The sequence below is a fragment of the Falco rusticolus genome, chromosome 9 (genome assembly GCF_015220075.1).
Source record: "Falco rusticolus isolate bFalRus1 chromosome 9, bFalRus1.pri, whole genome shotgun sequence".
NCBI classification, from domain to species: Eukaryota; Metazoa; Chordata; class Aves; order Falconiformes; family Falconidae; genus Falco; species Falco rusticolus.
In genome coordinates this window covers 5,808,928-5,822,094 of record NC_051195.1, presented here as the reverse complement: position 1 = coordinate 5,822,094, position 13,167 = coordinate 5,808,928, and the positions used below count along the sequence as shown (strand labels likewise).

The following is a 13,167-nucleotide window of genomic DNA, read 5'->3' as shown; positions in this document are numbered from 1 at the left end:
GTACACTATACTTTTCAAATATGTCTTAAATTAAACAAGTCTTTGTATTGACAGGGGAAAAAAGAAAAGCAAAAACGAATCAATAAAATACATAATAAATTTAAAGCATTATTACTGGAAATACACCCTTTTTATTAGCATAGAATAGTATCTAAATTGTACAGAAAATTAAAGGTTCTGAAAAGCACAGCACTAGAAATCAAGGTTATTGAAAGAGTTGTGACAGATTATTTTTCTAGTGAAAGCACTATGCACAGAAGTGTATTTTTAAAATAAATACAGTTTTGTATAACAGCCCAAGCCTGCAGATTTCTGGGGAAAAAATTCTAAGTTTTATTTACTAGAACTAATAAGCCTCAGTTTCTTGCAAAAAGCATTAAGATGCATAATCAAATCGCTAATAAGAGGGTTCAGAAGTTATTAAACAGTGGGAATGTTGTTTGCCTTTTACTACTCCAGCTTATTATGTGCAGCAGAATAGCAATACAAAGCTGTGAAAATTTTCATTTTGTATGTAGTGAAGAAAAATGAATTAGTTCTGTAATATGTGAGAAAGATGTATTGCTGAAGGGAAGGAAAAAAAAAAAAAGGTTTTTGATGCTCGTATTCCTAGAAGTTTTACAAATCTGGTAAAAACGTGCAATAAAAGTTATAAGACTACTAAAAAAAATTTCCAGTCTAAGTAATTTTCTTTAGTTCGGTAACTCAAAACCTGGTGATCTGGTGTCAACTCTGTTCATAAGGTAATCCACTGACCGGGTTATCACAGAGTGATTCCTGTGAGCCTGGAGTGAGACCTCCCCCTTCAACCTCTGCATAGCTAGGTGTGGTGTCCCAGGACTCTGGCATGGACCATTGGGCTGATACTCCTGGAGAGGAGAGTTCAGGCACTGCTTTTAGTGTTGTTTTGGTTTTGTGGCTCTTTTTCAGATGGTTCCGACTTGTATGTGAACATGAATATAAGTATATAAGAATTTTTTTATATGTGAGTATAAATATAAGACTTTCCGGATTTCAGCATCTGTCCTGTGTAGGCATAGCCTCACCAGCTCTGCCGGGCTGCAGGGAGATCATGGAAAAGCACAGACAAGACCAGTTATCTCCTCCCCATTCCAATGCCTACTGTCAGTTTAGCTCACACCAGCTGGAAATACTCTAAAGCCTAAATTCTAAGGACTTTCACTCCTCTGCTGGAAGAAGAAAGGTCTTTATCACTGTGTGGAGATGGCAGATGCAAAGCCGGGTCGGCAACAAGAGCAACAAGAGGAAGGTGGTTGATGAACTGTCAGGCACCAGCAAATTTCTGCTGGCATATGACTTTGGCTTCGAGACATGTTCACGTTTTCACTTCTAGTTTTTTCTCCACGGTGTTACCTACAGAACAGCCACTCTTATTGAACTCTACAAACACCTATCTAGATTTTCAAGTTTCAATCCTACAATTACTTCAACAGCTTTCTTCTGTTCAAGTCCTTCTTCTCATCGTTCTACCTACATGAATTACTGCCAAATTTACTTCCCCATTGTCGAGGTTTATCCCCGGCCGGCAACCGAGCCCAGGCAGCTGCTCGCCCGTGCATCCCGCATCGGGGCCAGGGAAAGGATCGGAAGGGTAAAAGTGAGGAAAGCGGTGGGCTGAGACGGAGACAGCGTACCCGGCCAGGCAACACCGCGCACAGGAGCAAAGCAAAGCCCGGCACTGGTTCCCCGCTGCCCGTGGCAGGCAGGTGCTCGGCCATCCCAGGGGAGCAGGGCTCCAGCACGCCCAGCGGGGACTGGGGAAGGCCAACGCCATCGCTCCCAGCGTCCCCCCGTCCCCCTTCGTCCCCAGCTCCATATGCCGAGCGTGACGGCGCATGGCACGGGGTATCCCTGGGGTCGGTCGGGGTCAGCTCCCCCGGCTGTGCCCCCCCAGCTCCCCGTGCCCCCCAGCCCGCTCGCTGTGGGGTGGGGGAGGAGCAGGAACGGCCTCGGCTCCGTGTAGGCACCGCTCAGCGGTCACGGAAACATCCCTGTGTCATCAGCACGGCTTCCAGCACAGACCCAAATCGTGGCCCGCACCGGCGGCTGTGAAGAAAATTAACTCTATCCCGATAAAAACCAGCACAAAACCCAAATCCTCGTCTTTCCACACACGTCTCTACCAGCTGCCCATACCCTGACCACATCAGAACCACCTCACTTCTAAAGCTCTCCACAGTCTGCTTCACCTTCATCTTCTTTCCTAGCACCTACAGGCAGCAATGCAAGCTCTGCCTTTGACTATGGGATCTGGTGTCTCAGACCAGTTTATCTGTTTTTGAAGGAAACTCCTTTGTGTCTCCCCATACCCTTCGTTTCTCCTACACCTCTTCTGCTGTGAAAGTCTTCTCCATTAACTCGAAAAGATAACTAAGGTACTTGCTTAGGTCCCTCTTCGAAACTCTCCTTCACTGTGATGTTTACCAAAAAAACCCCAAAACAAACACCAAACAAAAAATATACAGTCTAGTCTATTACCATTTAGTCTATGAATAGATTACAATTTAGGCTATTATAATAAATCAACCTGACAAACCAGAAGGTGCTTCTCTTTCTTTACAGCATCCTTTTGCATCCATCCTGGTTGGTGTTAGACTATCCCCTGTGGAGCAGAGCGTCTTGTCTCCAGGCACACACAACACCAGCACAGAGGAGCCTATGTGTGCCTTTGTTATCTGTACTTCTCAACATTGGAGAAAGCACTTTCATTTTAATTAATGTATCCCATTTGATTCCATTTTGATTTTGTTCTATTTTTAGATATACAAGATGTTGCAACAGATGTGTATTAGCTCAGCCAATTTATCAACTTCAGCAAACAAATAAGTCAAGGAAAAAAAAAGGTATTAAAGTCCTTTTTGATCTGCACTGTTCAATGCTTGTGCTGAAAGCAGCAGACGCAGGAAGGTGGGAAGCAACTTCCACCACCAAGACTGCCGTGGGCCATGCCTAGCTGGTCAGATCAAGCATAGCTTTTTTCCCTTGGGTAACAGCAGCCTGTTCACCCTGGCTGGCACAAGGTACACCCCACGTTACACGACACAGGCAGGAGGCTATAAAACCATGAGGGCTTTGAAACCACCACTTTAGACTGGGATTGTATCTGCCCTTATCTGAAGTTGCTTCTTAAAGGTCTTGACAGTCCCGTCCTGATGGGAAGAAAGTTTTCCCACTAATTACCAGCTCAAAAGTAGATTTTCTTAAAGATTTTACTTCGTGAAGAAACAGGCTTCTCTCGGGAGCAACAAACTGAAAATCTCAACAGATGTTAGGAAAAAAGGTCATCTCATTGGGTTAGTCTCAGAAAAATGGGAAGTGGAAGGATAAAAGTATTGCCAGGATACCAAGTAAATTACTTATAATTCTTTTCACACTGCACGAGTTCCACAGGCAAAGCTGTTAGTGAAAGCACCAACGAAGTAAAACCCTGAAGACCAGTTTTGAGAGGAAGAAGTTAACTAGCATGACAGACAGACCATGCCAGGATATTTCAGTAGGCGCTATCACGTCACTGAATTCTGCCCATCAGTTGTTGATATGTTGTCAAAGTCACTGCCAAGTACTTACCTGCAGAGCAATCTTTTAATTAACTTCTTTTTTCTGTAACTCCATCTGTACTAAAGTCAATGGCCTGTTAAATGAAGTTTAGCACGATCTCAATTTTCAGACTGCACTAGCATCCAAAGCCTGTGTTACTGCCCTACCTCACCAGCTGCTTATTTATTTTTAAGTAAATGGCTGGCCACTCGTTTATTAACAAACACATCAGAATCCTAATAAACCCCTCACATTTATACAATGATGCCAGGTCTTCTGAATTTTTCAAATTGAACAGACAACAGAAATGAAAGATCTGTTCTAAAGCATGAGTAACTTTGGCAAAACTGGTAATTTATTAAAGCAAGAATACTTGACAAACACGACCTTTCATCTGTGAGTGTTGTCCGAGTATTGTTATGCAATTTTTTTTTCCTGAAGTAACTGATGTTTGTCAACATAAGTTAGAAACCACATGTGAAAAGCCTACTAGCAGTTTATTTAAGTATCAAATTTGAGTGTTTGCTGGCACAAGACCTCATCGTTGTCTCTGTATGACTGGAGTGTTTTGAGGTTAAGTAAGGCTGAATCTCATTACCCTGGCCAGAAGCAGTAAAGAGTTGGACCCAATTCAACCATCAGGCGCCCATGATTTGCCATCCTAAACAATAAAAAGTTATTGCAGTTCCTATGATTGCTTTTTTAAGTTATTAGCTGTTAGACATTTTTTTTTTAGACTTATCTCTGTGGTATAAGGAGTTAAGAACTTTGTTTAGTTCATCTGTCCTCTCTTCTTCATTCTCCAACTGTTAACAAAAGTATTAGATGTCAGAGGAGAAGGGGATGAAAAACAACACACTTTTAAAACTATCTGAAAACACTCAAGGTAGGGACAAACACATAATGTACACCAGGCAAAAATCCTCTGCAAAAACATAATAATATTTTCTGATACCTTAGAAAAAATTTGCTACTTTTTGTGAGCATCTCTTTTTTCTTTTATTTTCAGAATAGAGAAAATAAATCTGATTCTAGGAAGGAGCTCTGCAATGAATGTGTATGGATACTCAGAAACCCTTTCCATAATGCAGAAACTTGGAAGGCCAGAGCCCACAGCCCCCTCTCCTGAAGTAGCATTCATTGCTGTTCTATAATGCATTTTTGTAACCCACAACTGGTAAATTAGGTTATTTTAAAATTTTTTTAAAGGGAGGGAAAAGAAGTTCAAAAATTATCAAACATGATGAACAAACTAGTGTGAATTAGTGTTTCAGAAACTTTCTGACATTACAGACAACGTTAAAAGATGACCCGTGCCAGTGACTGTTTCCTTGCCTCAGGCAGCAATGCAAGTGGCACTGTTTCTCCCAGTTGTTTACTGGATCTGGTTACTGCCCTCAGTTTCTTCGCTGGAAGTCCCACTCCTGATAAATCATGACCTACTTAACTGACATAATTATAGGTAGTATTATAGAAAGTATATTCAAGAGGAAGAAAGCACACAATTATTCCTACTGCTCTTTTTTAAATTCACTGTAACTTCATTAAAGTCCTATTACTGACTATTGCAGAGTAAAGAAGTAAAAGAAGGAACTGACTTTACTGTTGAGAAACAGCTTCCTTAGAGCCAGCAACTATTTAAACCTCAAACGACTATAAGCTCACAGCAGGTCCAGCGCATTTCAACATGTAGCTATGTTTTAATTTCCTTAAACCACAGGACATAAGTCACAGTCCCAGTAGTGTCTGGAGTGAGATATTCTGTGCTGATAATGATGCCAAGTTTTATACCCTGCAGTTTCCAAACGCGTGGTATGCCACAGGAATTTCACAGAATCGAGATGATGATGCCCCTCTGCTGGTACAGGGTTAGCGCCTTCAAAGGCAGTAGTTTAGTTGTCATTTTTGCGCTTAAATGAATGCACTCCCTTCTTTCTGAATAACAAGAGTCTTGACCACCACTGGCCTCCAAACCCATTTCCCTTCTTTCTCCTACCTTTGTAATTTTTTTCCCATTTCCCCTCACCAATCCAATGATGATTCTAGTTGATCAAGACATGATGTGCCACCCGTTTAGATCTCCTACCCACTGAGCTTTTCCCCTGGTGATAAACACGCTTCCCAAGGAGCATCCAAGCGCTCTCCCCAGCCTGACCCACACCACCCTGTGCAGCTCCCTGCACAGCCCCTGAAGAACATTCTCTGTTTGCACAGGGTGCCCCAGGCAAGTCTGCTACTCAAACTTTTCAGTTGGTATCTATATCTAGAAATTTATTTCGACATCATTATCGTAGTTCTAATTATTATCTTAATGTTCCCGTTGAGCAACCAAGTCACAGCATAAATGGTTAACAGGCACAGGATGAGGAAAACCAAGGAACTTCAGCAGCTTTTCCAGAAGTTCACAATCCTGCTTCAGCGGTCATCTCTGTTCAAATGCCTTTCATTTATCTACAGCCTGCCCTGCCAACAATTAACAGTTAAGCAGCTAGTGAATGAAAATTGAACTACAGCCATGAGAAGTAAAAAGAAAGCAGCAGCTGTTGAAGACTGCGCAAACACAGACAGGTAAATCTGTGTTCTGATGGCTAGAAACAGCACGGCATTATGTACTCTTGAGCTCAATCACTGACATCTCTGAATAACGCCACCACCTTTCTGAATCGTTATTCAGTGGAGAAAGAGAAATTTTTAAGAAAAGGATATTCAGCTGTTTGCAATTAATAGAAGTAGTTAATCCATTTTCCCCTTCCACCCAAGCACCGCACCAAGCATGCTCTCACACAGCTCCCTTGGGGCCCACAGCCAGCCCACACGGTCAGTAGCTGAAGCAAGTAGGTGCCTTTTTTGCCATTTGATTGCATTGTTTTACAGTATCACTACTGCATTACGTTCTGGTCTGTAATATTTCTGACCATTCTATGCTGGCAAAACATAAGTGCCTATTTTACAGAATAAATCCAGAAAAAAAATTATGTCCCATCTACTTCAAGACGTTTAAGGTGTTTCTGCTGTTCGTTGGATTCTTCACATTCAGCGACAGATTGTTACATTAAATCTGCCAGTTTGTTTCTTAACAAATGCACCTGATGCCTTTAAGCCTCTCCAGCCCTTTCACTTTCCTGTATCGATTCTAATTTCCTTCCTTCATGCATTCATCCGACTGGAACATAAGGGAGGAACAATTATTTGATTGGTTTTGTTCATGCATAGAATAACAGATTACCTGAAAGGCAGCGATGTGTGTTAATTTTGAACTACATATAGTCTCTCAAACAGAACGTACTTAAAATTTGTATTGCTCATTTTCTGTTAAAACTATCTGCTAATGCTTGCTGGAGGAGCTGTGCAGCAGATGATACCAATACATTTTAAAAACAAGACAGACAATTTATATGGCCATCGTTACCTGTAAACTTACCTGCTTTTAAGTCCTGGTTGAATCGACAGTACTTTGAGTGCTCAAGCAAGGGCAGGCATTGCTCAATAGGTGTCCAGACATACGTCTCTGGACACAACAAGTCAGAAGGCCTGTACTGACCCTGGAAAGGAGAAAAGAAGAAAAAAAAAAGAAAGAAAGAGAGTCATCATATCAGTTGCATAAGAACACTCTGGCTACAACTTTCCAGATTTTTCTATGAACAAGGAATAGTTTTAATCTAATCGGCACCAAATGAGTCAGGAACAGCTTCACTGCAATCGCAGGGTTACTTCTTTAGCAATTGCAGCGTCGCCTCAGAAATACAAACTTAACCTTGGCACTTGAAGAAAATGTAAAATTAACATCGCACATTTTTATGATATCCACGATGAACTACAAAAGTTTTGGCTTTGCTTACTGAAACTCTGTATTTAAGTTATCCTCTAGAGTTCTGCTGAGCTGGTGCTGACACTAAAAAAGTCAGCACCTCCAAAAGCAGCTCATCTCGAGTGTTGGTAGTTCTAGCAAATAATGGAGATGGAAAAAAAATGATCTAATAGAAAAAAAAAACACTTAACTGTATGCAGGATGCTATTTTTATTACAGTAGTGATTGAGCATTTCCTACTTAAATAGCAACATTTTCTTTTTAATTCAAGGAGTTTTTCCTGGAATAGCTTACAGGTAATGATTAGTGAAATTCTACCATTTTTTGTTGATTTATTAAAAAGATATCCTTTGCAGACATTCCCAGAAACTAAACAGCCATAATTATTTTCCCTTCAGCGACACAGAAAATCACCACCTCAGCAATAATAACCTCCTCTAATCAGTTCTTCTTTGATTTAAAGTCAGATTTTTCATCGGCCTGTAACTTCGGTCAAAAGTCTATCTTTGAGCCATTATTCACTTAGCCTATACCCTCTCAACATTCAAAGCTATATGGTGGCAATATCAACTTAATTTTTAAACTGGAAATTCATTACACCTATCAGTTTGAAAACCAGACATACAGTAAATGGAATGAAAAATTTTAAGGATCTCAATCATACAGGTCTTGAAGCAACAGCTGAAAGACTGGGCATTACAAGAAGTCACACTGCAGTTGATGCAATTAAGAGTTCTTCATGTAAATTACTTTAAATACGTAAAGAAGATGATCATGTTGATACAAAGTTGATTTTTTTTCCAATGTCTCCTATGAAAAAAGGCCTTGAAAAAAGTGGTTTTGAATGAGACTGACCAATGTTTGGGAAGGGGCACAGATAATTCCTGTGACTACACCTGGGTGATAAAGATGTAATTCAGAACAGCCCCATTCAAAGTTCTGCTGTTCTTGTAAACACACCCTTCTGTGGCAACACCCAGTTTTGGAGAATCAGAAGAACCATTTTTTGAATGTTTGCAGAGATTCCCAATTCTTTTCATTCTCCGAGTCTTCACAAAATTTACAGCAGAATTAGCTTGGTTTATTACGTATTTCCCACCAACTGTAAATTGAGTAATACAGAAATTCTCTCTGATAAAAAACAAAGTCGTAACTGTCCACAGGAAAGAAAAACAACCAACCAAGCTTCGTGCTGAACCTTGTCACATACCTGACGTATCTTTCTGAAGTCACTCTGTACAGACTGATTTCCTCATTTGAAAAGCATTCAGGAATGGCTTGTAACTACCTTTGTTGGGTTTGGAGTTGTTTTGTTTTTTTTTTAATTAAATGCAAATTTTTAAATTAAATTAAAACAATATTCCTCCAATTCCATGCAGAAGCTTAAACCTCCAGGCCTTGGAAAATCCTCTAAAGCCAGAGAATGGAAATGACATTATTAAATAAACCACTTTGAAATCTTACGCTAACTAAACAGAAATAGTTGAAAGGTATGTGAAGGTAATACTTAAAGAACACTTTTAGTCACCATTATTCAGATGAAACAATTTAAGGACTTGAGGAAAAAAGTATGCCTTTTCAGTCACATTTAAGAAAAAAATAGAACATGATTACTTGTTGATTTAAAGACATTTTCTCAACTGGCCAAGGCGGCAGAAATAGCCAAGTTACCGTATTTCAGAGCTGTCGCTTAAGTGCAAAAAATATAAGGTGGCAATTTCGTCTTTCCTAGTAGCATAGGTATACTCTTGGCTATAAGTAAAGATTACTCAGACACTCACAGTTTTCCTAGAAGATGCTGCACCTACATGTTGAAATTTATCACTTTTGTGAATCCCACCCATGAAAATCATATCATGTAGCCGCATTCTGAATTTCCCGATTACTTCTATAATGTCATATTATGTCATAAAATGGGATGTATAAAATTAACTCAATTGCAGTACCACTAGGTTGGTTATAATAAGAAAAGAGCTGCTTTAGTATTGAGCAAAACAACAACAGGAAAAATTGATTGTCCAATCCATCAGTGTAAACTCAGTATTTATTTTGGGTCTCAACATACCCTACTTAGGAGAGAAAAAAGAAGAAATAGTTCTGAGGTGACTTCCTTTAGATGTTTTCTTCCCCCAAAATTTAGAATCCTGTTAATAAACTTCCCTGAAGGGGTGTGAGGCTGAGGGGTGATGACACATCACTGAGAAGTGACACACAGTGTAATTACAGGTAGAAATTAACCGAGCCGCTGACGCTCTTCAATATCCTCCCTTGTTAAAAGTATTTCCAAACATACTAGAAGTAAGAGATTTCTCCTGTAAAGGCGCGTTATTTACGCTGCTGGTTAAACCCACATCCCATGATTCATTCCGCGGAGGATGTGGGAACACAGAGACATCCCAAGGTGAGTTTCCCAGTGAACAGCACTGACGCCCTGTCTATATTGGTAGAATTTAAAAGGGAATCCACAGAACTTGTTAAATGAAACACAACAATTTCTAAAGGCTTTTCCTTTTCTCCCCCCTCCTCTAAGCACTTACTCTCAATTTACTTACTTTCTTAAAAACATATAAAACCTCAATATGAAAATAAACAACTATGAATCCACCTCGCTCTCCCCACCCCTCATCCCTGGACTGTGAAAAAATCTGAACCTCAGAGCCCAGCCAGATTCTGCCTCACTACAGGAGCTTCTCTACCTTAAGAGAAATGTTTGGATCTTGTTATTCACTCTTAAATATTACATCATCTAAACAAATTGCCTCTAAGCATACTATTTGTATTCCTTCTTATTCTTAACATTGCATTCGCATTATGCACCCAACATAAATCCAAACTAGAAAGGAGATCTGAATGGAACTGCTGCAGAGCTATTTATCACAAAAGAACTTCATCAGATTTGCAAAACTGTTTTAAAAGTAATTTCTTTTTGGCTTCAGATTAAATTAGCATACGTTTCAGAAGTAATCTTGTCTGTGGTAAAATTCCACAACTGAAAACATTTTGCTTTCTTTTATCTGATAATATAAAAGCTCTTACACAGTAGCACTGGTTTTGCTGTCCAGACCATCTTGGGAATACTTCACTACAAGACTTTCAACAAAAAGTATCATCTTACAGACCATCCCTAAGCACTTGTCTTATGTTTCAGCTTCTTAAACCCAATACCACCTGCTGACAAAATGCACCCTGTCAATATACAACAACTGCACATATTTCTGCCTGTGCATCTACGTTTCATTGAGAAATATCCAGCAAGACATAAAATGGGCTATTCTGAAATGGGTTTGGAAATAAAAAAGATACACTTGCCTAAAATGTCATTATTTTAGATGCTGTTTAAAAAGTTCATGGACATCCAGAAACACCTTTCTCAAGACAGAGTACTAACACATTTTGAGCTGCTATAACATAACAGCCACTGTGGGTTATACCAGAGAGCCATGCTGAATTTTGTCACATCTCCCATATCTGACAGCATCAACAGTAAAAACAGTGAAGGCTAAAAGAACAGTATGAGCAGGCGTTACTCTGCCAATACTCTCTTGACCTCCAACAGTTTGCAACAGATCCTTCCACAACCAGATAACAGATAACTTGAGTAATAATGCATTTTGCCATTTGATAATCGTAGTCAACTGCGCTGATTTGCTTCCATCTGCAAATGGTAGCTCATTCCTACCTCTACTACAGAAATGCAGTGAACAATCATTGCCTTATTGCCATGCCAGTCATGACTTTGCAAATAAATATGGTACCTCCATCAGACTGAAGGGACCTAAATTGTTACTGCGTCCTCCTACATAAGGTATTCTAGACCTTTAACCACCCCAGTCAGTCTGTCCTCCTCCCAGTTTTGCTTTGCCTCCTTTAAAAAAGGCAGAAAGGGCCACAGGGGGAAACCATCCAAACCACATCATTCAAGAAGCAGGACAATAAAAGTCATAATAAAGATACAAAGAAGACCAAAAGAGAAAACTGCATCTTTATAAATATTTGACTAATACATCAAATGGCTTGATTAAAAAGCAATACTGAATATTAGCAGAGCTAAGAAATTCCTGAGTACATGGTTACTTCTACCAAGTCAACTCATTGCAATATAAAGGTGACTATTTAATAAAAAAATACCTCCAAGACATTTTATTTTCACTAATGTTTGGGGCATTTTTCCTCCTATATAATATAAAAGAAAGAGCCTTTAAGGTGCTTTCCCTTATGCTATTAGACATGCTGCATTTTAATTGGAAGCTTCTGGAAATAAATTTTACAGTGAGCCTGCCAAGCCTAAATTAATACTTCACACCATGAATTTTTTTGTATTAGTTTCCAAATAAGATTTGACCAGAACTTCACTGAACTTTTGTTCCACAGGAAGGGCAAAGGTTTTAATGAGACTTTAGTCTGGAGATTACTTTTTAAATATTTTGTAAAATCTGAGGGATTTGGTAAGCACTTCAGATGAAAAACACCAGCAGAGTTTGTTTTTGTAGTCTAAGTAAAATTTAAAAGGTAAAACTACCAAGAAAGAGAATAGTCTCAAAAACAAAGAAGGTCAAGAACCAGTAGCACTGAAAAAACAAAATAGGAAGGTTAAACACACATTTATTTCTTTTATCGGGTACCGTTTACATCTGTATTCTATTTTTTCACAATAAACCCATTGATCTTTTATTAAAAGTGAATTAAGACTGCCTTCATCTCCATGTCCAGCCAGCTGCTTTAAGAGAAGCTCCCCGACTGCATAAACAAAGTAACCCCAAATTATCAACAGCCACCCATATCAACAGTGAGGCAGCACCGGCCGAGAAAGAGCGTGCCGGACCACGGGTTTATTAAATTCAGACCTTGCATTGAAAGACAACCCCTCTGGAATGCCATCGGCCAAGTACTACCGCAGACGCTTGCTCCCTGGTTTCGTTACATAAACAGAAATAGACCCCATGGATCCTCAGAGCATCCTTCGCAGTCGCCCGAACCACTGTGCTTTCACAGAGCGGGGCTGCGCTGTGCCCGCCTGCACCCGCGGGGACAAAGAGCCCATCAGAATCTGCTTCTCCATCCAACTGTCCACAGCTACTCACAGGGGATCCTTCTGTGGAAGGCCTGAGAGACTCAGGAAAAAACACAAAAAAATCCCACCCCAAAACAACCCGCACAAATCCACTCCCACCTCATAGTTCTCCCTTTTTTTTTTTTTTTAATCTCTTTAAACAAACAACCCACCCTCCTCCAAGATTAATAGATATGGAATAAAACTTTATTTCTCAACGCGAGATAGCTGGTGACCTCAGCTTTATCACCAAGAAGCATTCAGTGTACCTGAAGGTACACACCCCAGAGGAGTTAGATCAGCCAATGTATACGTTGCGGGTAACTCAATGAGTAAGTAACAACAAGCTGTATTTAACCGTGGGGTTCACATTGCACGTGCAAACAGGCTGCCTGCTACTCCACTGCCAGTATCAAACAAGCCGATTTTATCCGAACTTCAAATTAATTATGCAATCAACTGTTTTAGGACCCCAGAGCTGCATTCTTGAGAGCTTAGCCACCTTTCTGTTTTATTAAAGAATAATGCATTGTAATCCTTAAAAGATGTCGGGAATAATAACCAAAAATTCATTTTGTAGCTCATAGAACTCAAACTACTTTAGGGAAGTATATGAAGTGCTAGCCTTCCCTCTTCAAAAAGCTGTGCCGATTCCCATTCTTTTAGTTACATTATCACAGGCACAAAACCTGTGTCATGGGAATTTCACAGGCCAGCCAGGGAGCTGTAGCGTGCTTCCCAGCACATCCCA

The 13,167-nt window shown here is 40.0% G+C and overlaps 1 protein-coding gene across 7 annotated transcripts in view; it reads right to left on the bottom strand.

The window, feature by feature from the left end:
• Window positions 1–13,167, bottom strand: part of ATE1 (arginyltransferase 1) — an 86,797-nt gene that overhangs the window by 16,564 nt on the left and 57,066 nt on the right. For 6 of the 7 annotated variants that reach the window (XM_037399180.1, XM_037399182.1, XM_037399179.1 and 3 more), the window contains one exon: window positions 6,980–7,100. In XM_037399180.1, the coding sequence (XP_037255077.1) occupies window positions 6,980–7,100 (121 nt within the window). Of the gene's footprint in view, window positions 1–3,629; window positions 3,653–6,979; window positions 7,101–13,167 lie in introns of those variants that run through there. The other variant, XM_037399183.1, reaches the window with a different exon arrangement.